Genomic DNA, 18,949 nt, shown 5'->3' on the forward strand with positions numbered 1-18,949 from the left:
TTTTAAAAAAAATAAGTATAGGGCTTCCCTGGTGGCACAGTGGTTGAGAGTCCGCCTGCCAATGCAGGGGACACGGGTTTGTGCCCCGGTCTGGGAAGATCCCGCATGCCGAGGAGCAGCTAGGCCCGTGAGCCATGGCCGCGGAGCCTGCGCGTCCGGAGCCTGCGCTCCGCAACGTGAGAGGCCACAACAGTGAGAGGCCCGCGTACCACACACACAAAAAAACCAAAAACTAAAAAATAAGTATACTAGTGTGAAAAGGAATCCTTAGTTCAGTACCTTCCTTGAAACTACTCCAGTGAAAGAGGCCTAAGAGGTATGTAGTAGGTGAGGGAAAAAAAAAGGATCATTTATAAAAGTTACTGGTTTCAATGAATGCTCTTTGACCGTGATGGAAAGAAAACGACAGGGTGGGAAAAGATTCAAGGATAGAATAAAATGTAACAGATACAAATCACATCTGAACAGAGAGAATATTTAACTAAATTAATCTGAGAGTTCCAACATGCAGATATTTAATACAGGCCTGCTTTTTACTAATGTGAAGTTATATCAGGAATACTAAAATAGGCAACTTACATATCTTATTTGAGAATTTGGAAGTTTAATGCCCAAGGATTAAACACTCCAACTGACTCTCACACAATTTTATAAATAAATGTACACTATTCTTTCATGGATAATGTCACAATTAACATACATCTGATGACACTAGCATCTAAAACCTAAGACACTGTACTTCTTCCCATACTTTTGGCTTTTAGCATTGTTATACTTTCTACTTTCTCTTCTAAAGTAGAGAAAACCAAATGCAGGTAGAGAAAGACCTACGAAAACAGACCATACTCACAAGTCTTATACACTGTAGTAGAACCAGAACCTAACACTTCTGCTGAAGGAGTGAAACAAGTGCAGAAAATGCACACAATGTAGAATCAACACTAGAAAATGTATAACTATAACAGGAGTGGCAAACAAAAACACAGATTACACCCAAATGATAAGCATCTTTTACCTGGATCTGGAGGGGCCTGTTGCTGCCAATGTGGATATGCATTTCCCCACCCCTGGGGAGCATAAGGGGCTGGAGGACCACTGAAAACACAGAAATCAATTTTAAAATAGTTTCCCAAAATCTAGAATCTTTGAGGAAAAACCTAGAACCAAACTTAAAACTTACTGAGGAGCAGGGCCAGGTGGTCCCGGATTATAAGGTGCAGGGTTATATGGTCCCATTGGAGTTCCAGGCCCAGGGGGCCCAGGAGGCCCATGGGGGCCTGGGACACCATGGGGCCCATGGGGTACAGGTGGCCCTAAAGGATTTACTGGGCCCTGCAAAAAAGCAAAAGACAAACAAAAATCAGAAAGACAGTAATGGTTAAACATTTCAAAGGCCAAATAACCTTCTATTTCTACCCTTTTACCTAACCACAAGCAATCTAAAATTTATGATTTTCCTTCATTTCTTCACTCATGTTGCAAAACTTCTGAACTCTTACCATATTAATGAGGCATGTAAAATTAATTAAAATCAACAGCATTAGCAAAGAACTGAAACATTAACTTTACCTTCTATTCTTTTCAGGCTATTCCCTTTTCCATTATTTCCCTTTCCTTGCACGATTTTTACTTTTACTAGCCCTTTATCATCTTAATCATGGAAGCTTATCAAATATCAAGTTCTTACCTCTAGCTCTTCTTTCTCTGCATCTACTCTACATCTATTCACTTAACATTGTAATCAGAGAACCATGCTGACAATACAGTCCTCAAATTGCTTAGGTCTCATATCGTGAACTGGCTATTGAATACTTCCCCAATAATGTAACAAGTTCTCACTCAACAAACCAGTCCTTCTCACAGCCTTCCTGTCACTGAGCCCCATTTCAATAAATAATTTATTTCCTCCCTTACCCTTTATCATAATTTTCTGAATACCATGAAGATTCCCTTTTTAATTGATTTAGCAAATCAGGATATTTCGTATCCATTTCATGCCACATCGTAATTAATAATGCTTAGTTGATTCTTCTTTGATAATCCAACTTGTAAGGACCACTAGATTTAACTGTTCTCAAATAAAATATTCCTTTCATGCAGTTAATACTCACCATGTGACAACTTGGACAAAAATGCTTAATCTATATATGGTTATCAATTTTCTCACTACAATAAAGCCAAACTTCAAGACTTTCATAATAACCTGTCTCTTTAAGTCTCAAACTGCTGTCATTATCCCTCACTTCAATTATACATAACCTTTCCTTTCCAAATAGTAAAAAAAAAAAAAGGATTACTGAAAAAAGGTAGCAACATTTTTACAGGGCTTTGTGCCAGGCACTCTTTTAAGTGATAAACACACATACTTCAAACATTTAATCCCTATAACCCTAAAAGGTAGGTATGATTATCATCACTTTCAGATGAAAAAGAGGCAAAGAAGAGTGTAAATATCTTCCCCCAAGGTCACACAGTCAGTAAATGATCCAGAGTATTCTGAATCCAAATAGCCTGACTCAAGAGTCCAAGTTCTTCTTAAGAGCTTCTCTTGAACAACGTATCTAGTCTGTCCATCAATCCAGAAGCAATGCCGATCCATGCATAATGATAGCAAAATCCAAAACCAAGATGCACTATTCATTTTTCTGGCATCAATTCCTGCCATTACTGAGTCCAACAATTATTTTCTTCATTTTTTTGAACAATTATACTTATTCTCCATACCACAGACCTTATGTTTGTGTATATTTTTATAAAGTATTCTTTTTAAAAAAATAAATCTATCTATCTAACTATCCTACCTACCTACATACCTATCTATCTATCTTTGTTGCGTTGGGTCTTCGTTACTACACGAGGGCTTTCTCTAGCTGCCGTGAGCAGGGGCTACTCTTCATTGTGGTATGCAGGCTCCTCACTGCGGCGGTTTCTCTTGTTGCGGAGCATGGGCTCTAGGCGTACGGGCTTCAGTAGTTGTGGCACGTGGGCTCAGTAGTTATGGCTCACAGGCTCTAGAGAGCAGACTCAGTAGTTGTGGCACACGGGCTTAGTTGCTCTGCGGCACGTGGGAACCTCCCGGACCAGGGATCAAACCCGTGTCCCCTGCATTGGCAGGTGGATTCTTAACCACTGAGCCACCAGGGAAGTCCCTATAAGGTATTCTGAAGTGTCTTTTGTATATCTATTTTTGTTTTTCCAAGCAGAGAGAAACACCCCATTCACAGCATGGCAAACATCAAGAAGAACTTTCCTAAGATACTCTAATTATTATTAATAATTTAAGATGCTCCTTCACGTTAATTCTTCATAGTAAAATAAAAGAAACACAGTAAAGCACTATTTCCAAATTTGATCATGCATCAGAATCACCTGGAACATCCTTCCAAAATTAGATGCTGGCTCCTATTGCAGACAATCTGAATCAGAACTGTGTATGTTATATGTGTCAAGGTGTAAAGCACCCAAGCGGTCGACATTTTAAAACTCCCCAGACGACTGTCAGCCAGTCTAAGAATTAGGATTTATAGATTTCTACTTTACTGAGGGGGCAGGCATCGGATTCACCTTTGCTTCACCAAAGTTGGATAAGCAAGCCCTTAATAAATAGTGACTTACTGTTAACTGTCTCCTTCAGGTATATTCCACAATCTTCCACCAGCCCTAATACCATAACTCAAGTAATGCTATCCTCTTATTTACCCACCCTCAAGTACAAGGTTCTGAACACCTGTAACTGTGTATTAACTGGGTTATTTTCATTGCTGGAAAATCTCTTCTATATTGTATGTTTCTATTATGTAACCAGACCTATAATTTTAGAGTAGAAATTAACATTTTTCTGTACAGCACTTACAGGAACATATGAATTAATGTCTTATTTAACTAACAGGATCTGTGGTATCAATTGGAAGTTTATCTTTTTTTTTTTTTTTTTTTTTGCGGTACACGGGTCTCTCACTGCTGCAGCCCCTCCCGTTGTGGAGCACAGGCTCCGGATGCGCAGGCCCAGCAGCCATGGCTCACAGGCCCAGCCGCTCCGCGGCACGCGGGATCCTCCTGGACCGGGGCACAAACCCATGTCCCCCACACCGGGAGGCAGACTCTCAACCACTGCGCCACCAGGGAAGCCCCAGTTGGAAGTTTACAGCATACTCACACCAATCTTTTCTTCTATGAGTTGCCGAGCATAGTCTATTTGCTGTGGAGTGCCACGAATTGTAAATAACTTCATATTAGGATCTGCATTAGGTGGAGGATTTCTCTGAAGTTCTATTCTTGCACCAGACTGTTGGCTTATGCTTTTTATGGTTTCGCCTCCTAAAATCAAAGCACAGTAATTTCTCTAAAGATTCAAAGGATACAAGAGGAGCTATTCAAAATAAACTGGTCACAATTAAGAAGGAAGATATGAACAGTATCCCATTTACCAATATTCTCCTAGGAGTTTCCATTTATTCTACACTTTAAATCAAATTATACGAAGCATTTCAAACATTTAAGTTTTAAGACATAACTTAGTATGTCTGCACCCAACCTTAAAATGAATTATAACATCAAAGTATTTGCTTCAAAGAAATTGCTTTTCTAAGCAATGTATATATAAACTAACACAATGATTTAAAAATTCAAAAATTTAAAAACATGCCAGGAAACAGCAAAATAAACAAAAACATTAACCACTTTCTAGGTCAGAAGAAAAATTTCTTACACTGATAATTATACTGTTGGTTCCCTTCTCTAGAAGCCAACGTGATTCAAATCCCACTCTTGATTTAAGTACATATAAAGCCCTTCATTTAGGCTTTAGGTGTTACTATCAGCATAAGAACACTTTTCTACTAAAACACAGTCAGAAGAAAATTATTGCTACTCATTTACAACAGCAACAGAACCGTTAAATTATTAACCACACATTAATAGTTTTAAATACATTGCCTTTTCCTATTATTAATCCAGTTTTCCCAGTCGGTACAATGAAATTAAATTCCTGTAGTCCACCAGGTGGTCCCATGTTCCAGTTGCCTTGACCTCTACCTCTTCCTCGACCACCAGGTCCAGGTCCACCAGGATTACCAGCCTAAAAGAGGGGAAAGACAAAGTCAGAAATATGCTCTTCTTTCCACAGTAAAATTATTACACATCTATTTCCCTTAACTTTCACTTTCCTAAATGAGAAGTTTAGAGAAGTTGGGACACAACTTGGCCCAAATAATCAAGAAATGTCCACCACCATTTATTCCTTTTATGCCGTGGTGAATAAAGCAGTGCACTTATGTAGCTGCCATCCTGCTCCAAAATGTTTACCTTAAAGCAATTTAAACTTTCTAGCTATTAATAAAGTATCAGCAAAAAGATTCGGACAAAAAAAATATGGAGGGGGACTTTCACATTTAATGAAGGAAAAGTATTTTTTAAATGAAAACAAAACAAAACAATGAAAATTTAACATTCTATCAAACCTGAACACTTCGAAGAAGGTCTGTAATAATTTCTGCAGCATGTTGACATCGGTCTGGAGGTCCTGTTATTTGTGCTATTCTATCTGGTGTCGTTCCGTCATCTTTAAACAAAGGAACAAACTGGATTAATTTAGCATTAAATTAATCAGTGTCAAAAGTAACTGCCACCAACGTTTAGAAAATAAATATATGTACTCACCTGGCTTAAACTGAATTCGAACACCAGCATCATTTTGTATTTTTTTAATCATCTCTCCATTTCTTCCTATTACGATGCCAACAGCAAATCTTGGAATGGGGACCTTACGCAGAGAGGACTAAGAATTAGGAAAGCCATTTCCTGAAAAATTAATCTGCCCCAAACCATAGAAGTACTATATTTATATCAAAGAGGATGGCAAGATACAAAGTACACATTCTGTATTCTAAGATAGAAAGTGGGGGGGAAAGACAGTACAATATTAGAGAAGGCTATGTAAAACAAAACAGGAAAAACCTTATTTTATGGGCTAGCATTCAACCACTTCTAAACTGGTATTTTTACTTACATCTATTCCTTCATTTCCTCCTATTCTTGACCCATACTCATTTCGAACTTCTCTGAAGCCACCTTGATCACGAATTAATTCTAACACCATTTCCTTGGCTTGCTGAAGTAGAAAAAATTACCCAATTTAGGAATCGTGTCTCAAAACACTGTAATTATTCATGCATGTGTTCCCCCTCTGCCATCCACCCCAAATCCCTCTTTGTAAAATATAAACTTAAGTTTACTTGAACTTTGTATGGGTCCCCTGTAATCCTAAGAGGTTTGTCAGCACCAGTGTTCTGAGGTCCATCTTGGATCATAACCATTTTAACTCCAGCCCGTTCCTGTTAATCACAGAAATCAGATGTATTAACAAAAGGGGAGAGGAAGAAAACAGGCTTCAAAACAGACAAAAAGTAATCATTTTACAAACATAGTAATACCTGAAGTTGTTTAATAGTCTCTCCCCCCTTTCCAATGACTAATCCTGCTTTGCTAGCTGGAATCATGATTTCTTGAACCGCATTTCCTGGACCATCACCATGGTGGAAGCCAGGGGCTGGTCTTCCTTTTTCAACAATCTGGTCCAGTAACCGTTTTGCTGATCTGTTAACAAATTAATAGCCAATACAAAATAATATAATCAGGTACTCCTCCCATCCCAATTCAGGATAAGGTGGCCTAAAGCTAAATTTTAACAATTAAAAGAAAATGCCATGAGTGTCAAAGACTGAAACCACACAATAAATTTTCTAGGTATCAATATATAATCAATATTTTTGAGAGTAGTCCAAAATTTCCGAGAAGACACACCCTACTTCTAAAGTTATCTCAGAATAAAGCTCATTCTTCCAAAAATTAAACAATGTGTTTACTTTTTAAACCTTTACTTTGGTTACTCACATGTTAAAATTTATTTGTTCACTCAACAAATACTTAAGAAATGTCAACTATATGCCAGGTACTATTCTAGGTAATGGGGTTACAGCAGTGAAATAAAAAGACAAGGTCCTTGCTGGCATGGCTTAACTTCATTAAATAAGTAAAAATAGCAGGTTAAAGAAACAACATATCATTTGTTAAGTGCTATAAAGAAAACCAAAACAAGATAAGGAGGACAGGTTGTGTGTATGTATGTGAAGGGATGCTATTTTATGCAAAATAGATGAATGAACAATTCCCTGGCAGTCCAGTGGTTAAGACTCTGCACTTCCACTGAAGCAGACTCAAGTTCGATCCCTGGTCGGGGAACTAGGATCCCAGAAGCCGCACAGCAGGGCAAAAAAAAAAAAAAAAAAAAGAAAGATGAATGACCTTACTGATAAGGAGACATTTGAACCAAGACCTGAAGGAAGTAGGGGAGTGACTGTGAAAATATCTGGGGAAAAATGTTCCAGGGAGAAGAAACAGAAAGTGCAAAGGACTCTAATGAGAAGCACGCTTGGTGTGCTGAAAAAATAGAAAAGAGGCTAAATGGGGCTAGAACAGAGTGAGTTGGAAGAATGGTAAAATATGAAGTGAGAAAGGTGGCAGGTAAGCCAAGCCATAATAACGACACCGACTTCTACTCTAAATGGGAAAGCATTAGAGGATCTTTGAGCAAAGTAGTGATATGAATTGATTCATATTTTAAAAGGATCGGTATGGCTATACTATAATTAGACAAGGCTAAAAAGAATGGAGACACATTGTGGTAATATAGGCAAATGGAGTCATAGATAAGGTGACAGTATAGAAGGTGGCAAGAAGAGGCTGAATTCCAAATAACTAGGAAGGAAAAAATGCTTATGGATAAATGAGACTTTAGAGAAAGATAAAGTATTAAAACAGAGTTTTCATACACTAAAATGAGATAAACTAGATTGAGTAAAAGAAAAAGCATGGGCTGGAAAACAATGATTCTGTTTTTAACAATTTGAAGTTTAACATTTAAAGCTGTCTAGTAGACATTCAATTGGAGAGTATACTAAGCAGCTGGATATGAATCTGGAATTTAGGGAAAGAAATCAAGGCTGAAGATTCAAGCAGAGCTACCAACTTTTACGGAGTTTTTTTGGTAAAAGAGAGCAGAGAATTAGAAATGTGGGGTTTAGGGATGGTTTTCTGTTTAGAGGGATTTTCAAGCATGTTTATATGCTGTTAGAAATTTTCTAAGGGGAAAAGGAATAGCGCAGGAGAAAGTCAGTTCAACTGCAGGGACAATATCCTTCAGTAGGAAGGAAGGGCTGGAACATGATTTTTGTACTTACTGGACAGACTCAGGGGTTCCAGTTAACATACAAGACCTTTCTGGAAGGCCACCACTGTCTACAATTAAAAACAAACAAAAATCTTAGGCCAAGAAAACGTTAACAGCATCATTTTCACTAGCAACTTTAAAAATGCTAGTTTTCTTGTCACTTTGAAAATAATAGCAAGAGAATAACATTACCAGGAGCTATCTGTATTTTGCATCCAGATTCCTGTTGTATGCGTGAGATCTGTTCACCTCCTCTGCCAATTACTAGTAAGAAAAAAGAAAATTATTTGCTGAAAGATTTTAAAGTATGTTTTGATTATGTTTTTTCATAGCTTTCAAAAAATTACTTACTAAATCCAACCATCCCATCTGGAACTTTGTATTCTTCTGTCATTACAGACCTGCTAAGAAATAACAGAAACCAACATTTTCCTTCAAAGAAAGATAATTTGTTTACAAATAAAAGGTAAACATAAAAATGGGAATCTAATGGCTCCTAATAGCTTAAACTAGATTTCCAGGCACATACTTAAAATACTCGAAAGTCAAAATATGGGGCCTGAGTAGTTAAACCCAGTATCTTAATCAAGGTCATACACATCAAGTGAGGAAGGTATCGTGGATGGAACAGTCTGAAGGCACGAACAAAAAGGAGTTGGGGTGCAGTTCAGGAGATATCATTTTAACAGTTATTTTAATTCAGCTTAGTTCTTCTAAAGTGTGGCTAGTTCCACCCATCCTTTCAAATTACAAACGTATCTCACTCAAGAAAACAGATCATTTGCTATCACCTATTTGCGTCAAGGGAAATGAACTATATATACCAAAAAAAAAAAAAAAAAAAAAAGCAGACACATATTCACTATATACTAACTTGGCTGTGTTTCACATACAGTTCAACTAAAACTTGCAAAATGCTCTTTGAAAAGCTTTTATTTGACTATACCTTTGCTGCTGATGCATCGGTGGTAACTGTGTTCCGAAAGCTACCAAAAAATTAAATAAAGTGAGAATTTAATTTAATTGACATATATTTAACAATATAATCATTTTAAGCAATTCTAAAATCTTTCCCTGACACACAGACAACACCCTGAAGAGCACAAAATTTTATGCAGAATACTTAACACTGAGAGTGGGCAAGAAACTCAGTGAAATGGCAGACATTATTGGCAATAGCACAGAAAAAAAACTGTCCTTTTTCAAGCAGCATAAGCAAAGATTAAGAAATGGAGCTATAACCCCTATGTTCATAGCAGCACTATTGACAATAGCCAAGACATGGAAATGACCTAAACGTCCACTGACAGATGAATGGATAAAGATGTGGTACGTATATACAATGGAATACTACTCAGCCATAAAAAGGAATGAAATAATGCCATTTGCAACAACATGGATGCAACTAGATATCCATACTAAGTCAGAAAGAGAAAGACAAATATATGATATCACTTATATGTGGAATCTAAAATTTGACACAAATGATTCTACCTATGAAACAGAAACAGACTAGTGGACAGAGAACAGACTTATGGTAGTGGGGGGTGGTGCTGGGCTGGGGGAGGGATGGAGTGGGAGGCTGGGGTTAGCAGATGTAAGCTAATATGTACAGAATGGATAAACAATGAGTTCTTACTACATAGTACAAAGAACTACATTCAATATCCAATGATAAACCATAATGAAATATATAACAACTGTACTTCAAAAACAGAGCTATAAAATAAATTGAACATGTAAAATGACTTAGCAACTAAATCTTAAATTATATTGATACATGGCCATAATTGAAGTGGGAGATAGGAGGTATATTTTTACAAATAAATTCATACAAAAAGATAATTTATGGCCTTCAACTAACTTCAAAGATACCCAACAAAACATTGGAACAAAGCCCTAATATTAAAATCCACAGTTACTTTAACTTTTAACCCAATTTAAAATAAATACTTACAGTCATTTTGAGGAGCAACTTTCTTAGCATCTGGCTGATCTGCAAAATTAAGAGTCTTTTAATTTTTTGCCAATAAGTACAAACATAAGACTTAGCTCCCCCATGCCCAATCAAGAATACCAATATAAACATTTACTGAAATAGCTGAGGGTATGGTTTATCATTTGAACCAAAACTGCCAAAACTCAACCCAAACACTTAGTGATCAAAAGAAAACGGCATTTCTTTCATTCTCTTCATGTTTAAAAGATGCACAGACATTAAAAAAAATTCTTTTTTACTGAATCAAATCACTGACCTTAATGTATGTTAAGCACTTTAGAATGATACAAGACAAAGTATTTAGTCCGTTACTTAGCAAAACATCACATGCTAAAGTCTAATGATGCTTCCCACTGTAGGAACTGAAGATTGGAAGGAAAAAAAACCTATCAAAATGTGAAAATTTGACATATCAAAAGTTGAGTGTATCTGACAGTGAACACAAAGCTATGCAAAATAAGTAAAAAATCACATTACAAGGCAATCTCAATCTAAACTGTTCTACTGTTCCTAACCAAACATTTCACAGCATAAACTTCAAAAGAAACTCAAACAACTACATGACTTCATCTTTATCTACATCCTTTACACACATGAATACAATGCGTACCTTAGAATAGGCAACCTACAGCTCAAAGTACTACGTTCTCCTCCCCCCTTCAAACTTAAATGATTAAACATCAGAATGTTGTGCAACAAAAATTCAGACACATAATCCAAGAAATATTTGTGTCCATTTAAGAATCCACTGGTTTATTTCACGTTTACATACTGAACACAGGTAATAAATAAAAATTCCTGCCTTTAAAAGGAGAGGGCATTCCCTCCCAGTGTGTTGTACTGCTCGGACTTGTCCAAGAGCCATCTACACATAAAATAAAAAGAATACATTACATACAACATCTGAAGCATCATTAGCTCATTTTTTTTGTATATTAAAACCTCACTATAAATGTGAAAGACACTTAAATAAAAGGAAACCAAGTACTCCTGGTCAAAAGCTACAAATACATTCTATACGCTCATTCAGAATCCTCCTTTAAAAAAAAAAAGGGCAAAAAGAAAATGTATCGAAATTCATACATCAAATCTAAAACAAAAAATATGTGCAGACTTCTAAGTTCAGAAGGTTCAACAATTATGTTTTTAAAAAATACAAGGCACTGTTTATCTACTGTTTTAAGCCACATTTTGAGTTAAACCTGAAACACAAAACAAGGTACTAAAACAAACAAACAATGGTATAACCTGCAACACACTAAAGTAGCAAACTATAGCAACTTCAACCTTTAAAGTGAAATCTGAAATAACAAAGTAATGAGAATACAGCATCTCAGATTAATTCATGTATGATGAGAAAAACCCATGAAATGTTTCCTAAACATTTTGTATTTTTGTTTTCTTCAGTACATTAACAAGTCGTCTGTGCAAACTATCAATCTGGCACAATCCTAAAAGAGGGAAAATGATGTTCTCTAGTAAGACAAAACTGGCTGGTTAACTCAAATTTTACCTACCTTGTCTAGGTCTCTTTTCCCCCCTCTCCTTTTGAGTCCAATATAACCCTTACAATTTTAGGAACCTTATGATAAAAGCAATGTTTCAAAAAAAGAACATTTGAAAAATACTGAAAATCACTTCAACTAAACTCTGTGTAAAACAATTTAAAATATTTATGGCTATAACTTACCTCCATCTTCCAAAGGTCTTTTCTGTCCCCCATAACCATAGTCATTTGAATTCAGTGATGTACCAGCATCACCTCCAATTTTTGCTGCAATCTTAAAAAACAAAAAACACACCGTTATTAAAGATAGCATCGTAACTACATTATTTCCTAATATATGCTAATATCTATCACATAAGAAAATTAATTTGATAGACAAATTAAAATTACAGTTCAATTTATTACTATCATTAATAACTTCGGAGAGTTAACAAATAATCATCATCTGGAATTGTTTCTGATATATCTCTATAAGAACAAAGAAGTAATCAATTAAGAATCTTTAGAAGACTGACCAAATAACTTTGAGGAAAAAGTTGGGAAAAAAGTTGAGGAAAAATATGGATCCTAATTCTATCTTCTCCATGTCTCTCTCCCATGACTCTCTATGTGTTGGTATAGGGAGAATGTGAACATGCTAAGGCTGTGCTGTCTAATAAGGTAAAATGCTAGCCATATTTGGTTACTGAGTATTTCATGTCTAGTCCAAATTGAGATGTACTTCAAGTGTAAAATGCATACCAGATAGCGAAACCTTGGAACAAATATAAAGAATGTAAAGCGTCTCAAAAATTTTTATATTGAACACGTTTAAATGGTAATATTTTAGATATGTTGGGTTAAACAAAACATGTAACTTGCATTATACTTCTATTGGACAATCTTTTTTTTTTTGCTATACGCGGGCCTCTCACTGCTGTGGCCTCTCCCGTTGCGGAGCACAGGCTCCGGACGCACAGGCTCAGCGGCCATGGCTCACGGGCCTAGCCGCTCCGCGGCATGTGGGATCTTCCCGGGCTCCGCGGCATGTGGGATCTTCCCGGACCGGGGCACAAACCCGTGTCCCCTGCATTGGCAGGCGGACTCTCAACCACTGCGCCACCAGGGGAGCCCTGGACAATCTTTTTCTAAGGGAACGAGGAGGTGTGGAGGAAGCCTGGGAAGTTGTACGTCTAAGGAAGCCTCTGTTATAGAACCACAACTCATTTCATTGTTAGAGACTTTTAACTTTTAGAGTGGGGCAAACATCGTATAAGAAACACCAGCCTCAAGTCATAAGTGGGGCACAACCAGGGGTTATTTACTGCATTTTTCTATGAAAAGGGAAATGGAACTAAAATTGCTGAGTGCCAGCAAAAGGCCAAACTCTGTATTAAAATAAATGTTTTATACTCATTTTGTCACTGAATCATCACAACAATTCTATGAGGTAGAGTACTTAGTGAAATAGATATCCATTTTACAATTGAAAAAAATCTCAAGAGGTAACTTAACAATGTTACACAGTAAGTCAACGTTGGAGAAGTCCCAATTTCTACACACCTCCTTGGCAGTTACTACAAGTGGTAATCACCAAAGATGGGTGATGGGCTCATTAGAGTTCATCACGTTATTCTTTCAATTCTGACTATGCTTGAAATTATCCATGATAAAAATTAAACAGAAAATGAAACTTTTGGTGACTGGAATTCTTCTAAAAGGGTGTTGATGTGGAACTAAACCAAGTGCCTCAAGCTTCATTATAATTAGAAAACTGGAAAGGATAAGCATATCCAACAACTTGAATCCAATATGTATCACTTAAGTCCTAAACATATAACAGTTCCCATATACCAAATGTATTTCCTAGGATTCCTAGGTTTCCCTTTTCTCATCTGTAAATGAAAACACCCACCACAAAGCATATTAGGATTAAATATAAAAATGCTCAACAAAAAAGGTATACAATTATATATTTCCTGACTTTATAGCTTTGGTCACTCTAACCTATCTTAATCATCTTTCACTTTCTCAAAAGCTTATTCGAATCTTTGATCTAATTAAAATCTTATTTCTTTCCTGAAAGTTTTCCTCATCACACCTGAGAACTGCTTTTCCACCCTTCAGCTTTAAAGCAATCAGCATTTGAACTGTTCCTTTGGAAATTTAACATACTCCTAGGCATTGATGTTATGAGGAAAGTATTTCTGGTCCAAGGAAAGAGTTAATACTAATGAAAGAAAATGGTTTAGGCTGGTAATACCTTCTGCAGTTAGCTTTTATAAACACTGAGTTTGCAAAGCAGCACTCCTTGAACTCCAAGGAACTTCTGCACAGAAAAAGGATATTTATTTATACCTCCCTATCCACTGAATAGTTCTAAAAATATCCAACTGAAAATAAAATTGATCCTTAGTTCACTCAGAAGAACCAGTTAACACCATCTCAAAAATTCAGAACCAATACGAAAACATTAGAGAAGAACTTTTAGAAAAAATACCAACACAGATTTAATCAATTCTCCAAGATCAATAGAAAACATAAACTTCCTAGGTCACTTCACAGAATTTAAGAGAAACAGTAATTCCTAAAATCCAATCTCTAACTATATAAAATTCTTATGAGACTAGTAGAATTAAGTGTAGGTAACTTCTTTCATTTTCAATTTACAATAAAAATTCAAGCTTTCCATTTGGACCCTCCCTGCTTCTCAAATGAGTAAATATTTTTTGTGCTTTCAATGTTTTAGCATTTTCCACCTTTCTTCATCAATTATTCCTAGAATCCAAGAATTTTGGAGTTGAAAGGAAATTTGAGATTATTCAGTCATACCACCTGATTTTAGAGGTTAAAACGACAAGAACAAAACCACAAACAACAACACACAAAAAGCTGATTTTCAGAAGTAATTACCTAAATGCCCAAAATGACTATCTCCTAATTTTCAGTCTACATGCTTCCTTAGGCTTTGGGGTCCAACCGTGATTTGGGGTCAGTGGTAATTCTGGTTTTACTGCTTTGTGTCCTTGCCAAATTTTCTTAAGCATTTTGTGCCTCATTCATCTTCTGTGTACAAAAGAGATAAATAGTTTCTACACTTACCCTGTAGAATAGTTGTGAGAATTAAATGAATTAATATAAATATGCTTAGCACAGAGCCTAATATGTAGCATATAAATTGCCAGTTACTATAAACAAATCAGCACACTTTAATTCAACTATAAAGCAGGTTCACAAGACTTCAAATATTCAATTTAAAAAATGTAACAGGTTTTTAGTTGTACTGGCCAAAGATATACACTTTGAAAGAACATAATTATTTTCAGAACAAAATTTCATTACTGCTTTAATTCATTAAAGATATCTGTTGGTTCAATTCAATAAATAATGAGTACCTACTATGGGCAAGGTCCTAATGGATTCAATTCCTATGCACCAGAAATGTGAAGAGGCTAGAAATACTACTAGCCCACCACTTTATTAAGCATTGTCCCCTCTTTACAGCCCAGAAATCTTTGCTTATTATCATAATCAAGCTTTGCTATCCCATCTCAAAATGTGTTAGAAAAACAAAAACAACCAAACAACCCCCTCCCACCCCGCACACACTCAAATGCTAGTTTTCACTGAAGAGATTAATGGTAAGTAAAAAGTCAACAGTTCTATTTTATAAATTTTTCATTGCATTCAAACATAATACAGTCTGAATTACTTTCACAATTATCAAGAAAGAGATTTCAAGAATTGAGTACTTAACGACTAATTTAATAGTTTTTTAGAGGGGAAGTGATGAGGATTGATATTCTTGCATAACCTGTTATCTACCACTATACTTAGTCTCAGTCTCTGATTCACTTCTATCTTCATATAACCTTAAGGGGAAAAAAGTAGATAGATATATCTCAACTTTCCAGTGTTTCAAAGACAGAACTTGTTATCAGTGTGATCACTAAAGATCTAATCAAAGAGTTTCAACATCACCCTCTGCAGTTACAGTTTGAAATACCCAAATATAAATTTCTAAAGTACACAGGTTGGAAACCCTAAACTAGAGAAGCAGTCTGGTGCCCCTGTGCTAGATTTAGCTCACAGAATATTATAAAAATCTGGAAATTTCACAGTAAAAAAATAAGCTACTAGAATTCTCTGGAAAAAAAGACTGAGCAACTCGGCCTCAATTGCCTGATGGCAACAATCAGCTAGAGTAAATGCTACTAGCATTTACTAGATAGGGACCAGGGATCCTAATCATTTGTTCTGCTTTCCTGCATAACAAAGAACTATCCAGCTGAAATGCCAATAGCTTCCCAAGCAGTATGCAGCTCTTTGAAGGCAAGAAGCTGTTCTTATACCTCTTCCTTCCAAAGAACACAGCACAATACTCTAGACAAAGAAAAGAAACTTAAGGTTAGATGGAGATTTCGGAAATATAATTCAGTATCCATTTAATATAGATAAGGAAAAAAGTATTTCAGGGATTAACCTAATTTGTCCCTTCAGCCCAAGCACTTTTCCCTATACTCCACTTACATAATCAGAAAAGCAGCTCTACAACCAATATACGGAGGCATTCTCAAATGTAACCAGAAGGGGCAATTCAACTCAAATGCTAAATATGAGAATCTCAGATTTAAGATCAATTCTGTAGAAACAATCTAATTACAGCAAAGACACTTGTAAATTATATTACAGAAAGGGCACTGGGGCAGCTATTGGCATATAAATAGAGGACAAGAAATTCATAGTTTGAGGACAATTTCTATACTTAAAAAAGCAGTCTAAATAAGAAAATTGTCTTCAGAAGTTGTATCCACCTGTACCTTTTCTCACCTCATTTTCCACCCTCCTTCCCCCACCCAACCCTATCCTCCAGTGACTTCACTCTTAGGTTCTTGTCATCCCCAAAACCCCCATACCTTTGCACATGCTGCTTCTTTCTCCACTGGTCAAACTCTCACTCATTCTTTAATGTCTTGCTTAAAATATCAGTCCTTTACTTTGGCAGTTAAGTACCCCAATCCCTGGTGTTATGTACAGTACCTGAGTCATAGAACTCTAAAATGTTTACAGAACAAATGGATGAATGAACAGTGCCCATATTTTGTCTACTGTTTGAAAGCGTTAATCAGATACTTCTATTCTTTTGTCTTTGGTTCCTTGACCATCATAGCTTCCTAGAAGGCAGAAACCCAATTAACACATTTAAAAGGCTCCAGTATTTATGTACAGTGTGTGTCACAAATTAATTCAATATGCTGATTGAATAAAATAATTCAGGTGAGTCTTCCAATCCAATCTAATAAAACCCTTCTAACAGAGTTCCTGTCATTATATAAATGTTTCAGTCACTATTCTAAACATGTTCAGAAGCAGTAAATAAGAATTAGGTGAATAAATCGCAGAATTAGGGTTAATGATGACCTTCTGTTGACTCCTTGGAAAATTTCTGATTAAAAACAAGTACAGGTACATTTTTTAAAATAATGTTTTCACATTATAAAAATATGAGCGCTTTGCTACATCACTACAGATTTTATGGATTTTGACTCAAATGATCCTTTAATCCAACCGGGGAGTGAAAAATAAGTTAACTCCTAATGTAATCAAAACATACCACAAAACTGGATTCTGATTACCATGAGCTTAACACTGTACTCTAAAAATGTCTAGCATCTAGCTCGCATCGTGTCATAACGAGAATATGATTCTTACTTTTACTTAGACACAAGTCCATACCAACATCACACGTTTTAAAATTACATTAAGGGACTATCTAATAAAGATAAAGTTCAAATAAAATCCTGAAATATAACTTTTTTTTTTTTTTTTACAGCTTTTGTTTGGGAAAGTGGTGCCTTGAGGGCAAATGTACGCACCTACGTAATACAAAGAGGTCTGGTCAGTTTACGACTCTGAACTGAGAGGCAGATTCAAATTGAAACTTAGGGTATAATGGCCCTGAAGCCATTTTGAGAAGAGGGAAGGAACCGTAGAACACGCGTAAATCCCGCCCTGAAAAGGGATTCCAACCCGGAATACGAGTGCTCTCCTCTAATCTCTTCCTTGAAGGTGTGAAAGTGTATGGTAGCGAAAGATTAATTGCGGGAGAGCTCAAACGGATTGGAAGCTCTAAAGACTGCTTTAATGACAGTCCTGCGGACAGACCCTAGTCCTTTCCCAAACTCATTACTAGAAGCTTCCATACTATTGTGTAAAAACTACGCGCGCTTTACCCCATGGAAGAGGATGTTCACTCCGAGGAAAAGGAAATGCTAACACCTTGGAGAAAAAAGCGCGAGTACCGCAGAAACGGGAGAAAAATCTAAAGCCATCTTCGCGTAGCACACGTTGGGGTTCAAAGTGGCTTAGACACCAAGAACACAAAACCGAGTTCCAGCCTCCATTCGGTATTACTAACGCGGGGAAACGTGAGTCTCGTCACATTTCAGAGGGCGGAAGGGCACTTCTTTCCTCTTCCTCATGCGCGAAGAAGTAGCGGCCTACTCAGCCAGCGGCCAATTACCGTGAGCTGTCGGGGTCTCGCCGCGCGGTCCTGACTTACCTGTCGGGCTCTCTGCAGCGCATCTTTGAAAGCATCGTTAACTCCTCCACCACCACCGCCGCCGCCTCCACCACCAGCTGAGCCAGAGGAGGGTGGAGGCACTGTTGAATAATCTGCCATGCCTACTCTACAGTGGCCGCTACCGCTTCTTCGCAGGGACCTCTCAGCCAACTGCTAAGAAAGAAAGAAAATGGCGGCCGTCGAGGCTGTATCACATTCTTGTGCGACCATCGTGCCGTAGAGGGGCGGAGACTGAAAGAAGAAAATCTCGCGATGTTTTGAAGCAACGCGCTGGTGTGGAGGTGGGGCTGAAAAAAAAGACAGACAGCGAGATATCGCGAGAATTGTCTTTAGAGTTCGCGAGAATGGGGTTTCTATTGGCGCCTCCTCTATGTGCGTTCGTGGGTTGAGGTGGTGCAGTTATCCCTCTGGGTTAGTGGATAAGACTGGTGAGCTGGCCGCCGTCTGCTTGAATTTTTGAAAGGCTGGAGGAAAGGAGTAGTTTCTTATCGGTCGCCGCCTCAGGGAGGTAGAATGGGTGAATTTTCCGCCGAGGGTCATTCTGTGTACCAATGGGGAAGTGGGGGACGTCGATAGGCGTAACGGCGGCGCAACAGTGTCTAGAGCGTGCCACCGGGAGGGCATCTGGGAGACGCGCGCTTTGGCCGCCGCGCG

At 37.3% G+C, this 18,949-nt stretch overlaps 1 protein-coding gene across 16 annotated transcripts in view; it reads right to left on the reverse strand.

The window, feature by feature from the left end:
• The window catches only part of FUBP1 (far upstream element binding protein 1), a 34,311-nt gene extending 15,806 nt beyond the window's left edge, over positions 1–18,505 (reverse strand). For 4 of the 16 annotated variants that reach the window (XM_082614268.1, XM_082614263.1, XM_082614265.1 and 1 more), the window contains exons 1-17: positions 18,275–18,505; positions 11,917–12,007; positions 11,029–11,091; positions 10,185–10,223; positions 9,174–9,213; positions 8,579–8,631; positions 8,420–8,491; positions 8,238–8,295; positions 6,432–6,594; positions 6,234–6,332; positions 6,008–6,109; positions 5,659–5,761; positions 5,460–5,560; positions 4,936–5,077; positions 4,157–4,317; positions 1,181–1,332; positions 1,016–1,095 (exon numbers count right to left, since the gene is read on the reverse strand). In XM_082614268.1, coding sequence (XP_082470394.1) covers positions 1,016–1,095; positions 1,181–1,332; positions 4,157–4,317; positions 4,936–5,077; positions 5,460–5,560; positions 5,659–5,761; positions 6,008–6,109; positions 6,234–6,332; positions 6,432–6,594; positions 8,238–8,295; positions 8,420–8,491; positions 8,579–8,631; positions 9,174–9,213; positions 10,185–10,223; positions 11,029–11,091; positions 11,917–12,007; positions 18,275–18,394 — 1,639 coding nt within the window. In that variant the 5' untranslated portion in view covers positions 18,395–18,505. The remainder of the gene's footprint in view (positions 1–1,015; positions 1,096–1,180; positions 1,333–4,156; positions 4,318–4,935; positions 5,078–5,459; positions 5,561–5,658; positions 5,762–6,007; positions 6,110–6,233; positions 6,333–6,431; positions 6,595–8,237; positions 8,296–8,419; positions 8,492–8,578; positions 8,632–9,173; positions 9,214–10,184; positions 10,224–11,028; positions 11,092–11,916; positions 12,008–18,274) is intronic. The other 12 variants (XM_082614264.1, XM_082614266.1, XM_082614262.1 and 9 more) reach the window with 8 other exon arrangements.
• Between the last annotated feature and the right edge of the window lie 444 nt (positions 18,506–18,949).

Source organism: Mesoplodon mirus (assembly GCF_964341445.2).
Source record: "Mesoplodon mirus genome assembly, chromosome: 3".
Taxonomy (NCBI): Eukaryota; Metazoa; Chordata; class Mammalia; order Artiodactyla; family Ziphiidae; genus Mesoplodon; species Mesoplodon mirus.